This window comes from Capsicum annuum, chromosome 10, assembly GCF_002878395.1.
Source record: "Capsicum annuum cultivar UCD-10X-F1 chromosome 10, UCD10Xv1.1, whole genome shotgun sequence".
In the NCBI taxonomy this organism is placed as follows: Eukaryota; Viridiplantae; Streptophyta; class Magnoliopsida; order Solanales; family Solanaceae; genus Capsicum; species Capsicum annuum.
In genome coordinates, this window is record NC_061120.1 from 219,105,422 (window position 1) to 219,123,628 (window position 18,207).

The window sequence follows — 18,207 nt, forward strand, 5'->3', positions numbered from 1 at the left end:
ATCCTACTCTCCTAATTCTCGACCTACTAACCTACTATCCTAATTCTCAACCTCCACATCCTCCTATTATCCTACTCTCCTAATTTTTCGACCTACTAACCTACTATCCTAATCCTCGACTTCCACACCCTCCTATTATCCACATTGAGCTGAAGCTGTGCAATCATAAAAATAAAACTAAACAAGAAAAAAAAAAACCTGCTGAAGATGCATAAGTACTCAGCATCCTTCTCCAAGCTATTCCATTCTGATAACAATTAACACACACACAAAAAAACACATAAATTAGCAAACTAACTGACTTCTTAGTTCAAACATAAAAAAAAAAACATAACTCCAAAAAAGTTCATTTCTTGTGTATATGTAAATAAAGATAGAGAAGGTAAAAAATTACCTGGGGTTTGTAGAAGTTGTAAAAAGAAAGGCGACCACCAAGAAATTGAAGTGACTTGGGCACCACCATTGGTATGTTCAGCAGGGCATTTTTGCTTGCTTGCTTACTTTGGAGCTTTTTTTAATTTTTTTTTTTTTTTTTTTTTTTTTTTTTTTTTTAAAAAAAAAATTAAAAAAAAAAAAAAAAAAAAAAGGGACAAAATTTTCAGAAAAATAAATAACTTTATAGGTCTTTTTTTTTTCATTTTATAAAGGAGCACATTTAAAAAGTTTATGTTAATTTCTTTTTAATACTCCCCTCTGTTTTAATTTTCCTTTTATTCAGTTTAAAAGACTGTCCTTTTTTTTTTTTTTAATTTTTTAATTTTAATTTTCATGTGGCACGTGTCCGATCATAAAATTAAAGTAAGTATATGATATGAGTAAGATTTAATTTATTTAAAAGAAATTTTTGTGTCAAGTCAATGCTATCATCAATAACAATAACTTATTTAGTGTATTTCATATTCATAATAATAAAATTAAATAAACAAATTAAAACAAAATGAGAGTTATATATCAAGATTATCATTTTTTTTATTTAAATAATAAAATTATTTCATTAAAAAACATAATTAATATCTTGAAAGACTAGGTGGGATGAAAATTTTAAACATTAAGGTATCATGGATGCAAATCAATGCATAAATTAATAAAATTGATTTTCATGAAATCAGACATGGCAATTATTTTGAAACGCATCAACTGCAATTATATGATAAAATATCATATAAAAATGTGTCAGGAATTTTGTCTTTTTTTTTTTTTTTCCTAATTAGGGGAAAAACAGATCTAAAGAAGCAATTTGATTTTTCATAATAATTTTACTACTTCATAGTCAAAAAACAAGAGCTGAAACATCATCAGTCAAATCAAAACTTTACCAATTATAAGTACCTAACATCATTGACTTTATCAAACTCAAAAACACATAGTTTTCTTGATTGTGTTGTCTGAGAAATTTTTGTAAGCAAATCAAGATTCAATATTCAGAATAAGCAGCTATGTCTTTGGCAACTTCTCAGCTTTCTTGTTTCTCTTCAATTAAAGGCGGATTAGTACAGTTTCATAGTCGACCATTGTACCCATGTTCTACTTTTCCCCTAAAGGTACAATCTTTTTCACTTTTTTTACATCAAGAATTGATTTTGATGGAACCCCAGAAGTTTATTTAGCTGTTATTTGTTGTAAATACATGTTGTCCATCCTTACTAGTAGTTGTTGTATTGCTCTTGGAGTTTCTTGTCCTTTGATTTGTGTTATTATTTGTAGTTTCTTGTACTTCGACTATCATATTGTTTTGTTGTAGTTACAGTCTTGCTACTATTTATTGTTTTTGTTACCATCTGTTATTTCTATTACGTCTGTATTTGGACTATTTTTTCTTGAGCCGAGGGTCTTTTGGAAATAGCCTCTCTACCTTCCCGTAGGTAGTGGTAAGGTCTGCGTACACTTTACCCTTCCCGGACCTCACTTGTGAGATTTCAATTTGTATGTTGTTGTTACAATCTTTTTTTCCTTTTTTTGACATCAAGAATTGATTTTTATGGAACCCAGAGGCTTATTTGTTCATCGTTTGTTATAAAGACATGTTTTGAATCATTGGGTGTGTTGGTGCTAAGAAAAATGTTTTGTTGGAAAGTTAGTGAGCATGTTACTTATTTTCTTGTGTTTGGTACGTAGCAAAACTTTGTATCCTATAAATATTTGTATGTATATAATCTAGACAACTCCTATAGGAGTGGGTGTGGGTGTGGGGTGGTGGGAACGGGGCTATGAGGGTTGGGGTGAAGATGAGGTATGTTGGAGGGTGGGGAGGACACAATGTATGGAATGCTACTCGTGGAACTTTTTTCCGTACTTTTAATGAAGAAATCTTTTCCTCATTTTGTTGGACGAGTACTATAGGAGTGGGGTGGGGGTAGAGGTGGGGGGGGGGGATAGGGATGGGGCTATGAGGGTGGAGGTGAAGATGAGTTGTGTTGGAGGGTGGGGAGGAGACAATCTTGTGGAATGACACTCGTCGAACTTGTTTTTCCTACTTTTGTTGGAGAAGTGTTTTCCTCATTTGTAAGGAGTTCGTTTTCCTTAAGAAAATGTTTTCAAAAATTTTTAACCAACAGCGTCCACTACATTGAGCTCGACTCATATATGTAGTTGAAATTTTATTTGACGTATATGTTACTGTCAGTTGACACCCATAGTCTCAAAAGTGGTGATGTGCCTCACAGAACTAGTTGATCCTCCTTCCCCCTTGGTAATTACAAAGGACTTTGTTGTCACTAGTAAATTAGACCATCCCCATAAAAAGACTAGCTTTTGTAGTTGCTTATTTTTCAGTTTGTATACGGCTATCGGTTGTCTATATGCAAGATCTTTCCTTTCCAGAGATAGCACAAGTCAAAGAAGGAGATTCTATTCAACGCGATATGGGTTTCCATACGAATTAGTGCCTTAAGCAGGAAGGCAAAATGAAATTATGTGAAATGTTATCATATATAAGAGAAAGCTTGAATCTTGAATCTGCCTCTTAACTGTTTGGGGTATTATGCTGGGAAAAGGAAAGAATTTTAAGAGATTTTGTGTCGCTATGTTTGTTGAGTGCTCTTGTACCTTTTTACTCCACTGATATATGGTGTAAGGTTTATCGTGATCTAATATGTGATCATTTAGAGCTTCGTCTTCTTCCTTTTTTGGTCAATAAGATTTCATCTTAAGAGACTTATCTTCTTTAAGTAGTGCCTCTTGATAAACTTAGAGGGCATATTCAGAAATCATATGTTTGGACACAAAAAGTTGGGCCCGAATAAAGTAGAATGGTCTTACAGGATTTGTAAAGTCGACCTCAACTAGTTTGTGATTGAGGCATAGTTGATTGATTGGTTGAGATGTTGGCCAATAACATACTTGCTTTTGATGTGATTATAATTTATTTGGCCGAAGATTGGTGCATACTTTCAACTTCTGAATATGATTTTGCTCATAAAATAGATGAAAGATGGAGACTGAAACTACTTCTGTATTTATCTTTATAAATGAGCATATAACATCTAATCTTAGGCCGGAGCGAACCTCTCTGGGAGCTGAGATTCTCAAATCTGCAACTGCAATACCATCAGACCTTCCATGATGCTTCCGTACAAAGTTATACTCAATTGTTATCTTTTTGTTCTTCTGATTTTAGTAGTTGCACGTTCTATAAGATAGTCTTTTACTTTCCGTTTCGCTCTTTCTCTTTCTGTATTTCCCTGAACCAAACTCAGAGTTGAACATTTAGCTGATAGTTAGGTATTTGACTTCAAAATATATAACTGTCTTTTACTCTTTTTCCGTTTCTTTTATATTTGCTCCTTTAGTTTGACCTTTTTGGTATGCTGCCTAACATTTCGGTCTATAAGGGAAGTGAATCGCCATGTGGAATCTGTCTTCCTTCACTTAGACAAACTTCATTTATCATGGATTTCAGGTAATTGCTATGAGTAGTGATGGGCATGGCGCAGATGAATCCAGTTTAAAGGGCAGGGCCACTTTAAGTTATGCAACAGATTCTTCAAAATCACTTAATGGGACTTCTTCAAACTCATATTCTGCACCAGAAGAACACGTTGCGGGGAAAGAAATAAATGAGCCAGTGCAAGAGAACACCAGCAGCGAGCCAAAAAGGGCAGCAAAAATTCATGATTTTTGTTTAGGAATTCCCTTTGGTAAGTAGCATCTCATAGTCTGAGAAGGCTGAGGAACATATAATACTTCTCTATTCACGGCTTTCCATATTTTATATTTTCTTCATAATGCTTATCGTGGTTCAAACACGTGGCAGTTTTTTCTCTTTGCCACATCATCTTTAAACTCGATCCCTTGCCGACTGATGAATTCAGCCAGTTTACAGGACTCATCACATGTCAGTTACTGAACATAATATGCTCTCCACCATTCTTAAACTGAAAGCTTAGTGCATTTCCTTAAAGTCTTTCTGAACATGTTCAAGTCAAGAGTGCCGCTTATGACCTTTGACAACGAATGATGACTCAATCTTGGTCCTTTTCTTAAATCCAAGAGTCAGTTGAAAGTAAAACTTTTCAAGTTGATTTACTAACCTCTACATGACAAAACTTGACCATAGACTAGGACAAGAGTTGTCATGCGGAGGTCTGTTCTTTATTGGAAATTTAAGCCTATTTGTTCACTTCCCATTTGTCATTTCTGTTATGAACATCAGGATATATGTTTGATACATTTTGTTTAACCTGCAAAACCCTCAATTCTATGAGGAACTAACCATGCTTAGTGGGTCTCCTGCGTGTCATTGCATCCAGAATTAAGCTCATTATTCAGCCCCGTGTCCAGCAAAACTGATGTCGTTTAAATATTCCTTCCATTTCTTCTACTAATAATGCCATTTTCTTAGATGGAGAGGAATACTTCACTGATAGCATATATAAGAGTCGTAGCATAAGACAAATATATGCATTTTTCCCATTTATTCTATAAGTTCTCGCACTTATAAGAAAAAAAGCCTCGGATCCAAAAAGAATAAGAGCCTCTCTGTACAATCACAATAACTTCAGGAAAAAAACCTCCAATGTGTTTGTTTTGGTGGTTCTCCAATCTGTTTTCATGAGTCTTGTCCATAACTAGACCAAGACAAGGTTGGACAAGTCCTGAAATTCACAGCCCACAAAGTCACTTTTTCTACAGAAAGTCCCATGCTCTATTCATGTTACACCCAAGCTCTTGGATTTCTGGAACGTATACCTCACGCGTGAGTGGGCAGCACTTTTCTGGCTATACCGAAGTTAGGTGCACATGCAGTAAGTTTTATGCATTTTCTTGTGTGGATGCTCTAAATAGGCGCATCTATGTATAAGTGTTTCAATATTCTATCGCACTATCAGTAGACTACATTAAACTATTGTATTGTACATAACGTCTATAAAAGCACTAGCCATAAGACACAATGCTTTGACATTTTCACATTCTCTTCTGTTACTTCTTGGACAAATCATTCAAGCTGAATACCCTTCGGATCTGACTTAATCTTTGTCTACAGTAGAAAGGTGCTTTAATCTCTTAGACTACTCAATTGATTGTAAACAACTCATTGATTCTCTTCACAGGTGGTCTTGTTTTCACGGGGGGACTTATTGGTTTTATATTCTCAAGAAATCCTGCCACATTAGGCAGTGGTGTTCTTTTCGGAGGTTCATTATTGGCTCTCAGTGCCATTAGCATGAAGGTGTGGCGGGAAGGGAAAACTAACTTTCCATTCATATTGGGTCAAGCAGGTATTTGCCGTTGTCTTTCAGTTAATTGCTAATTGTTTTTCTGCATAGTCTCATTGTGGCTGGTGGGCAGTCTTTAGCATGTTAATGGTTGTGAACCGGGAACACTTCCTTTTTGCGTAATCTCTTCTGTATCTGTTTGTAGGTTTAACATTGTATGTGATCATAGATATATCTAGTACTCCGTAATACAATAACGATGGCATCCATAATATGATGGGCCTATGAACTGATTTCATATTCATCTCAGTTGCCAATGCTAGTTTTTATTTTTAGCTCACTTCAAATTTGTACCACTTCCATCCACAGCTCCTCCCTCCTGATAAGGACAATTTTTCTTGCTAAAATGAAAAGGGAAAAGAAGGAAAGGGGGAAAGTAAATTTGCCAAACAATTCCGAGAGCTGTCTCCTTTTTCTCGAGCCTCATTTTGAAACAAATGGATATTCATTTCTTTTGTAGATTGTTTTTGTCTTGAGCCGCGGGTCTATCGGAAACAACCTCTCTCTCTCAACATTGAGGTAGTGGTATGGACTCCGTACACTTACCCTCCCCATACCCCACTTTGTGGGAATAAACTGGGTATGTTGTTGTTGTTGTATCTTTTGGGGTTGGAGAGATGGCTTAATAGCTGGGGTGGACCTACGTTATAATTTGGGGTGCTCCGGCACCCACTAAACTCAACGCAGAATAGGTATAATTACATAAAAAATATACGAAAATAGGTATAAAACATATAAAAGTACCCACTCTAACAAAAAGTTGATTGGGTGCACTGACATTTAGGTTGATTTTAAGGTGCTTGACTCGGGTTCGAACCTCATTGAGGTCATTTTTTATTTTTTCTTAGCTTTTTAATTTTTTAAACACCCACTATCTTTAAATTTTGGGTCCGCCACTGCTTAATAGAGATAGAGAGAAGGAAGCTCTCACTTGGTGTGTGCTTAGATCCTTTGAATTGTTATTGGGTCGTGGGTTTCCACATTGCTGTGACCGATCTTGAGGTTGTTGCTGTTGACATCAGTACGTAAACATAATATAACATGTGTAATCACAAAGCAAAGCTAATTTTCCTAACTTTTTAAATTGTGGAGTTTCTCATGTTTTTTCTGAAGATCTCATGCATGCAAAGTTCTCGTTATTGTACATGATTCTCTGTGAGCTACCAATCTGCTATGTGTGACGATCAAACAACAAGGGCGTAATATGAAATTTCAACCTATATGACTGCAAGGCAAATATTTCTCCTTGATGAAAAATTTTGACTGCATTTTCCATTTAACCTGTCAAAATATGCTGCTGCTACTTGAAAGAAGGCATAATACATAAATAGACGCTCAAACTTGGCCACGACTGGCAAGTAAACATTCCAACTTTGAGTATGCACATTTAGGTACCTCAACTCGTCTCCACTATGTCACTTAACACTCCAACTTACAAAATGATCATCTAGATACTCCAAAATTTGTGTCACGTCAACCCTCGGGGGTTGGCCTGGTGGTAATTGGCTTGAGCTTTGGGGTGCTCCCTTTCAAGGTCTCAAGTTCGATACCCACTGGGTGCAAACAATTTCTGAGGGCCATCGGACTGGGTGAAACCCTGAATTAGCCGTGGTGCACTTGCGGGAAACTCCTTGCCGAGGGCCTGTGCACCCCCGGGATTAGTTGGGGCTCGAACAGTCTCGGACACCTGGTGCAAGTCAAAAAAAAAAAATTTTATGTGTCACGTCAGCGTTGGGTGTCCACGAGATACAGTGGGGACGAGTTGGAGTGTTAAGATGCCAGTTGAGACCAAGTTAAAGTGTCTAGATGTGCACTCTCAAACTTGGTGAGGCCAAGTTCGAGTGTGGATTCACTTTTACATATTGTGTCTATTCAAACATATACATCTGAATATATCTTCCTTTCACTAATTCTTCGGTTTCTCCTTATGTTGTCCTGCAGTACTTGCTGTGACCCTTCTGTGGAAAAACATGCAGACCTTCTCACTGGTAGGTCTTCATATCGCCAAAGTCTTCTGTTATGTTCTTGCCCGACTTGCATTATTAAAATAGTTTTTTTGTTTCGTTTTGTTAATGCAGACAGGAAAAGTGTTCCCTACTGGCTTCTTCGCTGCTATCAGGTATTACAACGTCTTCTTTTCTCTCTTCTCACGTATCCATTACCAGATGCAACATTATCGTTTACTTTGTTGTTAAATTCTTCAGTGCTGCAATGTTCTGCTTCTACTCTTATGTGATACTATCTGGAGGTAATCCACCACCTAAGAAGTTGAAGGCATCTGCATCAGACGCGTATTAGTGAAAATCTCAAAAGCTCGGCAACAATCAATGTCGACAGTTTTGCAGTGAGCAAAATCTGTTAATTTACGCGAGTTTCATACTACTGGTAATGAGGAAAGTGAGCGAAGTTTCGATGATATTGGTCTTGGAATGTAGAATGATTTTGCTAATGTCATAAGAGTTAGTTCATTAGCAACTTGTTAATGGCACAATGAGTGTTATGATAGTTTGGATTATACAAATTATTACTTATGGATCATCTTAAGTACCTAAACATAGAATGCACACCTTTTTTTTTTCTTCATATTTTCTCTTCCAATCGGAGTAACCGGTAAAGTTGTTGTCATGTGATCAGGAGCCTTGGAAACTGCTTCTGACAGAAATGTAAGGTAAGGCTGCGTACAATACACCCTTGTGGTGGGGCCCTTCCTCGGACCCTGCGTATAGCGGGAGCTTTAGTGCGCCGGGCTGCTCTTTTATTTTTTCTTCCAATTGTTGTTTTATAGCTTCTCTCAATTCAAAGTTCTTATTGCCGGCAAGCGCATGGTTGAGTGGTTGGGAGGTAGGTCTCTCGGTAGGAGACCTCGGATTGAATCCAGCAACCACGAGCTTGTGCATGGGGCTTGTCGAGTGCGGTTTACATCTCCTATGATCCTTGCAATCTAAATTATACAATTTTACATAGTCGAAACTCGATGGATAATGGATCAATTTCGTTTGTCTACCTACCTCCACTTAAATATCAAGTTTTCGTTCATAATAGTGTTCATTCGATCTAGAGTTTATATGCTTAGCTCACGCATCAGAACATTGCGTCTAAGTTCATTAAAAAATTAAGAGATACACATCCAATACCTCCCGAACTATCGTTCAAGTTGCTACGACAAACTCCAACTTCACAGAGATCCTATTACATTCCTGAACTCAATTTTAGTGTTTTTTTCATTATTTTGTGCTGACGTGACACCTTTATTACAAAAAATGGGCCCCACATCAAAGGTGTTACGTCAGCTAAAAGGTTGACAAAAATACGCTAAAACTTAGTTCGGGGAGATAATAGGATTCCCGTGAAGTCGGAGTGTGTCGTAACAAATTTGGTCATAGCTCACGAGGGCACTATAATGCTTTACTCAAAATTTAACTTATTCCGTTTATACATTTAAATTTAATTTATAGATGATAATATTAATAAATATATCCAATAATATATATCGACGGTGTAAACAAACGAGATTTATACAATTAAAAATCACTTATCATATTGATAAATGTAACTAACTTATCTTCTGATAATAATAAAAATGGAAACTAACTAACTATCACACGTTAAAATTAATGATAACTAATTAATATTCTTGTTTTAATTCAATACATTCCCCACAAATTCCTATAATAACGCATCAATCTTATATTTAAATTTCACTTTTCTCTTTCATTTTTTAAATTGCTGGGACCTTTTTTTGTAAATAAAATTTCATATTACAAAAAAATTTATATTATATTAAAAGTGTCATCTGGCTCAAGCTCCGCTGGGAATCGCCACCGGCTGAGCAGCCTATTGCAACAGTTAGTCATGGCGAAAACAATTTTTTTCCCAGTTGTGCTTTCATTTATCTTCATTTTATCATACACAATGTGTATTAATGCTAATGCTACTGGTAAAAATGCTGGTGGTAAAAATGAAGTTGGTATGTATTATTTTTCATTAATTCCAGTCTTATATATGTGTATTTTAATTAGATATTCCTTTGTAGACATAAATCGGTCGATAAAGTTATGTTTATATATTACAAGAGTTGATTGGTATCAATGGCGGAGTTATGTGTGATTTGGTCTTTTCATGCTAAAAATTAGCGGTGAAAAATGAAGTTGGTATGTATTATTTTCCATTAATCCCAATGTTATATATGTGTATTTTAATTTGATATCCCTTCGTCGAAAAAATATGCAGACATAAATAGGTCGATATAGTTATGTTTATATATAACATGAGTTTATTGATATCAATGGCGAGTTAGGAATTTGATGATGAGTGTGGTTTGATCTTTTCATGCTAAAAATTATTGGTAAAAATGATTGGATTGTATTATTTCCATTAATACCAATCGTATATATGTTTATTTTAATTCGATAATCCTTCATCGAAAAAATATGCAAACATAATAGGTCGATAAAGTTATGTTTATATATTACGTATCGATGGCGGAGTTAGGAATTTGACGATGAGTGTGATTTGGTCTTTTCATGCTAAAAATTATTGGTAAAAATGAAGTTGGTATGTATTATTTTCCCCTATTTCCAATCTTATATATGTGTGTTTTAAATCGATGCCCCTTCGTCGAAAAAATATGCAGACATAAATAGGTCAATAACAAAGTTATGTTTATATATTACATGAGTTCATTGATATCAATGACGGAGTTAGGAATTTGACGATCGATAGGTGTGGTTTGGTCTTTTCATGCTAAAATTTATTGGTATAATATTTAATTTAGTTGCAATTTTTTTTTTCTGAAATTGAATTTGAATATAACCAATAAGTTTTTTCATGTTTTTCTAATTTTTGAACTTTATTTGTATTAGTATATATGGAGATGAACATTTTTCCTTCTTCTTGATATTCATTTACTAGTTAACATTATTTTTCTTTCTCAATCATATAGTAATGACATTTTTTTCTTTGTATTTTATTTAAATAATAATATGCACCTCATAGAAGACACCAAAACATTGATTAAAACTTTTTCCAATCAACAACAACAACAATATACCCGCAAAGTGGGGTCTGGGAAGGATAAGATGTATACGCAGATCTAATCTCTATCTTAGGTTGTTTCTTATATATCCTCGATTTTAAAAGACTTTCATCAATCATTTATTGAATTATATTTTCATATCAAATATTCTTCAATTTTTATTTTTTTTTCAGATGATGAGAAACCCTTCTCTTACTTGCTGGGAACAACAGAGGGACCATACAAATGGGGTACACTTAAACCTAATTGGAAAATATGTGATACTGGATTATTTCAGTCTCCTATTAATTTCCGTAATAAAACTGTGAAAGTCACAAAACGTATACCACATTTTACCCCAAATTACAAAATTTCATCGGCTACTATAATGAATAGAGGCCATGATATTAAGGTATGTCAATCTCTCTAACAATCATGCTACATTTAATATTGAGATAATACATAAACGTGTTCTTTAATGTGGCTTCGGTTGATATCTGTGCCCCCGATCGACCATCTTTGGACTATTATAAAGTAGAACGAATAGGCACACACGTGTTGCGCATGACAAATCGTGTGACTTGCATGCGTCCTACACGTCAAATCGTGTGTCTATATGTCCTTTAACGTGGCCACAATTGATATCTGTGCCCTCCATCTTTGGAATATTATAAAGTAGAACAGGTAGGCACACACGTGCTGCATGACAAAACGTGTGAGCTGCATGTGTCCTGCATGTCAAATCGTGTGTCTATATGTCCTTTAACGTGGCCACAATTGATATCTGTGTCCTTCATCTTTGGAATATTATAAAGTAGAATAGGTAGGCACACACGTGTTGCATGACAAATCATGTGAGCTGCATGTGTCCTACATGTCAAATCATGTGAGATTTGCCATGTATGACACGTGTGTCTATATGTCCTTTGACATGGCCTCGGTTGATATTTGTGCCCTCCATCTTTGGACTATTATAAATTAGAACAGGTAGATACACACGTATTGCATAATGTGTGAGCTGCATGTGTCCTTTAACGTGGTTTCGGCTAATATATGTACCCTCCATCTTTGAACTATTATAAAGTACAACAGGTAGGCACACACGTGCTGCATGAAAAATCGTGTGAGCAGCATGTGTCCTACATGTCAAATCGTATGAGATTTGTTATGTGTGACACGTGTGTATATATGTCCTCTAATGTAGCCTCGGTTGATATCTCTGTCCTCCATCTTGGATTACTATAAAATCTAACAGGTAGATACACACATGCTGCCTGACAAATCGTGTGAGTTGCATGTGTCCAACATGTCAAATCATGTGAGATTTGTGTGTATGACACGTGTGTCTATATGTCCTTTAACGTGACCTCGGCTGATATCTGTGCCCTCCATCTTTGGACTATAATGAAGTAGAACAGGCAGACACACAAGTGTTGCATGACAATTCGTATAAACTGCATGTGTCCAACATGTCAAATCGTGCGAGATTTGTCATATATGACACGTGTGTCTATATGTCCTTTAACTTGACCTCGGCTGATATCTGTGTCCTCCATCTTTGGACTATAATGAAGTAGAACAGGCAGACACACAAGTGCTGCATGACAAATCGTATAAACTACATGTGTCCTACATGTCAAATCGTGTGAGATTTGCAATGTATAACACATGTGTATATATGTCTTTTAACGTGGCCTCGACTGATATCTGTGCCCTCCATCTTTGGATTATTATAAAGCAGAACAGGTAGACACACACGTGCTGCATTACAAATCGTGTGAGCTGCATGTATCCGTGTGAGAATTCCCATGTATACATGACACGTGTGTCTACTTTATTATAGTACATTCATCCTCCTCGAACTCCTTTATTATATTATATTCATCCTCTTGAAATCCTGAATCCGCACCGATAAATTATGAATCCAATCCAACTAATGGTGAGTGTCTTTGCAGTTGCAATGGGAAGGAGATGCAGGATCTATCACCCTTAATGGTACTGTGTATAAATTAATTCAATGCCATTGGCATACTCCTTCTGAGCACAAAGTTGATGGACAAAGGTATAAGTATTTAATTTATTTTTTTAGCTGACTCGTAAAATTTCACTAGATATATTATTGTTAATCAATTAATATTTAATTGGCAGCTTGGCTATGGAAGCCCATTTGATTCATCAGAGTGTTAATGGCAAATTAACAGCTGTGATTGGTATCCTCTTCAATATTGGACCCCCAAACCCTTTTCTTAATGAGGTATCTAATCCTCTATCTTTTGAGCTCGACTAATCTAGATTTTCACGTTACGTAGCGTAACGCTCATCGATAATGAAAGTGCTTCATAATAAGATTTTTTTTCATATCCAAACTCAATTCCGTAACTTTTGATTAAGGATAAAGAATTTTACGCATTCCACCATAACTTTTGAAGGTTGTTGTGAAATGTGTCAGTAGGACAGATGTCACATCACTTAACTTGCAATCGAACAGTCTAAATCTTGTCATATGTAACTGTAATTGAACCGATAGAAATAAGCAATACCATAAATAAAAGAAAACAAGAAGAACATATAGATTTTACGTGAAAACTTTTGACGGAAAAAAAAAAATCACGGGCAGAGGAGGAAGAAATTTACTATAATGGAGAGGAGTATAATTAGGAGACGGAAGTCTCAATGGCGTATTTAAACGACCAAAAAATAACCCACTAAACGCACTTATATAATACGTGCGTTCAAATAAATTCTAAGATCAATCCCTTTGATACCACAACAGACCCCATAAAAAATCACAAATGTGGGTCGCATCACGAACTTTTCAAGGCCGGATCAACAAAATTCGGGTCACAAACGCTAATAGTAGCCATGTAAAAGGAAGGGTGGTTAATTGAGCATTTCTTATCAGAAATTTATATTCTATTTCAAATTTTAGATTTTGATGAAATTTCTGATTTCGACACAGTTGATCCACCATGCAAAGACAGTTGATCGTAAGGGTAAAAAAGTTGGACTGGTTGACCCAAACAAATTGGGAGTCAAAGCTGAACCATTCTATAGATACATTGGTTCACTTACTGTTCCTCCATGCACTGAGGGTATTGTTTGGAATGTACTACATCAGGTATATATATATATATATATATATATATATCCATCTATAAATTTTCTATATTTTTCTCAATACATACAAGTATATTTTTCAAGCTGTTTGAAGAAAATTAATCAACGGAGGTTAAACGTCTATGTATATAAAAAATAATTTTAATCGTACATAAATTGTATATTTTTTCATCGAAGGAGGCTCGAATGAACCCTCTGACAGAGCCAACTTTGGACAAGGAATTCATCTAAATCCCCTTCGACAGAAAATTATACTATTTATGTAAGGTTAAAATTATTTTCTATGTACCCCTTCGGTTAGTTCGTATATTCACTTTTGAACCTTCTTAGTGAAAATCCTGGCTCCGTCACTGGTTGGCTCCGCCTCTGTGTTCAAGCCGTGGAAACACTCTTGCAGAAATGTAAAGTTGTGTACATAGTGGAAACTTTAATGTATCGCGCTGCCTTTCTTAATATAAATATTTTATATTTTAATTTACATTTATACTGACTATATTATTTATTGGTTAATTTAGCCAAGGACTGTTTCCATGGATCAAATGATGGCATTGAGGAATGCTGTTAATGATGTAAGTATCATAAGTAACTCTTTTTTTACTTTATACAAAAACACTGAATCAAAAGGAAGTATAAAGATATTTTCATGTGATCTATCTGTCATGAATTTGAGCCGTGAAAATAACTACGAATAGAATGTAACTGTTTCGTGAATTCTACTAATGTGGATGCTTTATGCATGCGCCAGGCCGTTTTTACTCATAGTTTTTAGAACGTATCCCTTCTGTGAATCCTAATAACGTGAGATGCTTTGTGCACCAGGTCGTCTTTACTCATAATTTTTAGAACTTGACCCTTCTGTGAATCCTTCTAATCTGGGATGCTTTGTGCACCAGACCGTCTTTACTCATAATTTTTAGAACTTGGCCCTTTCGCGAATCTTGCTAATGCGGGATGCTTTGTGCATGCATCAGGCCATCTTTCCTCATAAATTTTAGAACGCGGCCCTTCTGTAAATCCTGCTAACGTGGAATACTTTGTGCACCAAACCGTCTTTACTCATAATATATTTGTATTTTTTTTTATAGGGATTTCAAGTAAATGCAAGACCAACTCAAGGCTTACGTAGAAGACCAGTGTATCTAGTTATGTAAGAAAGACCAAGAATTGGTGAATTATTAAGCTTCAAAATTTAATGACGATGGCATGTGAATTTTATTACATGCATGAAAAAAAAAAAAGTTTCTTCATTACAAAGTACCTTAATTAAATTACTCTATGGTTGGTGGTCAAGTGTTGGAAATGAAATTAATTAATTTACCTTTTGGATGTATTTATATTTGGAATTTGGAGACCCCCCAAAAAATCATTATTTGAGGTCCACATGTATCTCCAAAAGCAAATATGTAATGTAATCTTCATGTTCTTTTTATTTCCAATACTTCATATACCATCTAATTTTATGAACTGATATTATAAAACAGATTCAAATCGTGGAACCAATCTTCTGCAGAAATTGCAGAATAAAATTATGTATAATAAATTTTTGAGGTTTGATTTTTCTACGGACCTCATGCATAATGAGAACTTAATGCATCGAGCTTCCTTTGATATTATAAAAGTATTTATATAAGATCAAAGTACTTGAAAATTAATTCATTATACAAAAAAATATTAAATAGTAATTAGATTAAAACTTAAAAAAGATGGCATGTATTATGTAAATAGATTGGAGGATTGCAAGTATATATTATGGCTACTTAAGCTTTTGCATCGCATAATCTACGATAATTTTGAGAAAGAAGTTAGTTTTGAAAATTACGCCATGCAAAAGTTTTAATTGAAGAGAAGATAACAGAAATATGTTACCGAACTATTAAAAATATTTGAGAATTATAATGAATCTGTTCTTCCATTCTTCTTCACTTAAATAGCAAAGTTTTTTTTTTTTCTTTTTATAATTAATTTACCTTTTGGATGTATTTATATTTGTAAACCTAAAAAAGTCATTGTTTGATGTTCACATGTATCTCCAAAAGGAAATACGTAATGTAATCTTCATGTTCTTTTTCTTTCCAAAACTTGCATGTACCATCTTATTTTATGAAATGATATTATAAAAGTTAATTCATCAGGTCACAAATTCGAATCGTGAAAGCAATCTCGTGCAAAAATTATAGGATAAAGTTTACGTATAATAAATTTGGAGGTTCAATCTTTCTGCAGATCTCATGCATAGCGGGAGCTTAGTGCATCGGGCTTCCTTTGATATTATAAAAGTATTTATACGCAATCAAAGTAATTGAAAATTAATTATAAGTGAATCATTCCACAAAAATATATTAATGTCACTTGAAAAATATTGATAACTACGCTAACTTTGAGAAATAATAGGTTAGTTGAAAATCACGCCATGCTAAAGCTTTAGTTGAAGAGAAAATAGAAATATGTTATCGAACTATCAGAAATATTCGAGAATTATAATGTCATATGATTTAAAACACATAAATAATGAATCCATTCTTCTATCCTTCTTCACTTAAATATCAAAGTTTTGTTTTCGATAATGTTTGAATTTATTGTTGCACTTTTAGTACAAGTTAAATTACTTTGTATAAACTCAAAACACAACAATTTTAGTATTAAAAAAATTGACCAATTCATCCATTTGCTTTCATCAGTAGTAAAGCTGAAATCTTTATTCATATAACACGTTACGTTCCCTATAATATATAGTACATATTTCAAGATTATACAAGTGTATATGTTTATTCTCTATGTATTAATATTTCATTTTATATTAAGAGGCCGTTTGGTTGGAAAATAAGTTATTTTGGGACCAATATTTGAGATTAGTTATTTCACCTTCAAGATGAGATAAAAATAATATTATATTCTTTGAGATGAGTCATCTCATCATGTATTTTATCTTAATCAAATATTAATTCAGAAATTAGTTATCTCTTATCCCTCGTACCAAACGAGCTAAAATGTTTAGCTGAGTATAATGGAAAGTAAATATATATATATATATATATATATATAAAATTATATTAGTATTATTTAATGGTTATTATCTTTAAAATCTTAGATCAGCAACAAAGCGGTCCAAGAGGCACAAAGACACGTAAAGATACACATTTAGGTATATTTTAGCTCATTTTTTATTTTACTATTAATTAAATTTCAAGTTAATACAATAATTATTTAGTTTTAACTTTAAAATTTACGTATTATATTAGTATTCGATGTGTGTGAGATATGACGGAAATAAGTTGAGATGTTTAAATATATATTTTCAATAGGAAGTGTTTAATTGTTAGTTGAAACTAAATTAAAATACTTATGTATTATGACTCTTCATAAACTTATTGACCAATATTTGCTTTCGAATTTTAATTTCAAAAATTCAATTAATCCGTTTCCTTATTCATATTTGTAAAGACTAAGAGCCAATTTGATCAGGATTCAAAATTAGATTGATTTAAAATTAAATTTTATTTAAATATGTAATTATAAATCTCAAAAGTTTTGTATTTTTCACATAAATATGAAATTTTATAACTTATGAAATCATCAAAACTTCTTAATTTCATCAAACTGGTAAATTATAATTCACAAATAAAGTACTAGCTAGGAATTCAATTGACTAATTTTATAGAAATAACAAATTTCTGATATGCTCTATAAAGTAGGAAGTAAAGTAGATTGACTAATTACTTTCATAAGATATTGTTTTTAAATCTATCAAAAAATTACTTGGTTTGAAAGAGGGTGGTTATCCATATAGACGACTCAAAATTGATCCCTTTTGAGTCGAGTTTATCGCACAGGATTTGTCTAGTATGATTTACATTCCTTATGTGGTTTGCAGATTACTACACAGTGAGGGATACCTAATGCACACAAAGTGCTTATTCGAAAGACAAAAGCTTATGACTGAAATTATAGCGCTTGCGAATTATCCTGATTAAAAAAAAAACAATAAGTAGTTATCTATTACAAGTCTATCACCTACATTCAAGAATTAACATTTGATTTATTTCTTGTAACATTCATTTCATTCCAATTTAAATGGCTTAATTAAGTCTTGTTTAATATGCAAGTTACTTGACTAATTAAATTAAAGTCTCTTTGACCCCCTTTGGCTTTCCAAAGTCTATATAAACCAACCTTTTAGGTAATTTACCAAACAATTTCTCTCTTCTTCTAGGAAATTTCTTTGTGTCTAATCTTCAAAATTTTCTTCATAAGTACAAGTGTTTGAAAATAATTGTGTAATATTTATCGAGTTGATGTCACAATATAATATTTTATGATAGTTTTTTCTATAGTTTTAGTTCCTGTTTGATATCGATATGCTAT

General features: G+C 33.8%; 3 protein-coding genes across 4 annotated transcripts in view; 2 read left to right on the forward strand and 1 right to left on the reverse strand.

Annotated features, from left to right (window-relative positions):
• Positions 1-677, reverse strand: part of LOC107843900 (DNA repair protein recA homolog 2, mitochondrial) — a 7,237-nt gene extending 6,560 nt beyond the window's left edge. The window contains exons 1-2 of the mRNA XM_016688320.2: positions 395-677; positions 199-247 (exon numbers count right to left, since the gene is read on the reverse strand). Coding sequence (XP_016543806.1) covers positions 199-247; positions 395-463 — 118 coding nt within the window. The 5' untranslated portion in view covers positions 464-677. The remainder of the gene's footprint in view (positions 1-198; positions 248-394) is intronic.
• A 302-nt stretch (positions 678-979) lies between these two features.
• Positions 980-8,297, forward strand: LOC107843903 (protein FATTY ACID EXPORT 1, chloroplastic). Its single transcript, XM_016688322.2, has 6 exons — positions 980-1,541; positions 3,899-4,136; positions 5,550-5,717; positions 7,656-7,702; positions 7,793-7,833; positions 7,919-8,297. Exons 1-6 carry the CDS (start codon positions 1,437-1,439, stop codon positions 8,010-8,012), a joined length of 693 nt encoding a protein of 230 aa, XP_016543808.1. The 5' UTR covers positions 980-1,436; the 3' UTR covers positions 8,013-8,297.
• A 1,143-nt stretch (positions 8,298-9,440) lies between these two features.
• LOC107843904 (alpha carbonic anhydrase 4) lies at positions 9,441-15,281 on the forward strand. Of its 2 annotated transcripts, none has more exons than XM_016688323.2 (7): positions 9,441-9,681; positions 10,923-11,140; positions 12,684-12,790; positions 12,877-12,982; positions 13,688-13,846; positions 14,361-14,414; positions 14,931-15,281. In XM_016688323.2, exons 1-7 carry the CDS (start codon positions 9,567-9,569, stop codon positions 14,994-14,996), a joined length of 825 nt encoding a protein of 274 aa, XP_016543809.2. In that variant the 5' UTR covers positions 9,441-9,566; the 3' UTR covers positions 14,997-15,281. The 2 variants fall into 2 exon arrangements, with proteins under 2 accessions (XP_016543809.2, XP_047253398.1); XM_047397442.1 differs by lacking the exon at positions 9,441-9,681 and adding an exon at positions 10,223-10,268.
• The last annotated feature ends 2,926 nt before the right edge of the window (positions 15,282-18,207 follow it).

What these genes read in the sequence shown, in the direction of transcription:
- LOC107843903 (XM_016688322.2), top strand. Translation starts at nt 1,437, where the DNA reads ATGTCTTTGGCAACTTCTCAGCTTTCTTGTTTCTCTTCAATTAAAGGC. An exon ending in TTGTTTAGGAATTCCCTTTG is followed by an intron (nt 4,137 to 5,549) that starts GTAAGTAGCATC and finishes TTCTCTTCACAG; the next exon opens with GTGGTCTTGTTTTCACGGGG. An exon ending in ACATGCAGACCTTCTCACTG is followed by an intron (nt 7,703 to 7,792) that starts GTAGGTCTTCAT and finishes TTGTTAATGCAG; the next exon opens with ACAGGAAAAGTGTTCCCTAC.
- LOC107843904 (XM_016688323.2), top strand. Translation starts at nt 9,567, where the DNA reads ATGGCGAAAACAATTTTTTTCCCAGTTGTGCTTTCATTTATCTTCATT. An exon ending in ATAGAGGCCATGATATTAAG is followed by an intron (nt 11,141 to 12,683) that starts GTATGTCAATCT and finishes GTGTCTTTGCAG; the next exon opens with TTGCAATGGGAAGGAGATGC. An exon ending in TGAGGAATGCTGTTAATGAT is followed by an intron (nt 14,415 to 14,930) that starts GTAAGTATCATA and finishes TTTTTTTTATAG; the next exon opens with GGATTTCAAGTAAATGCAAG.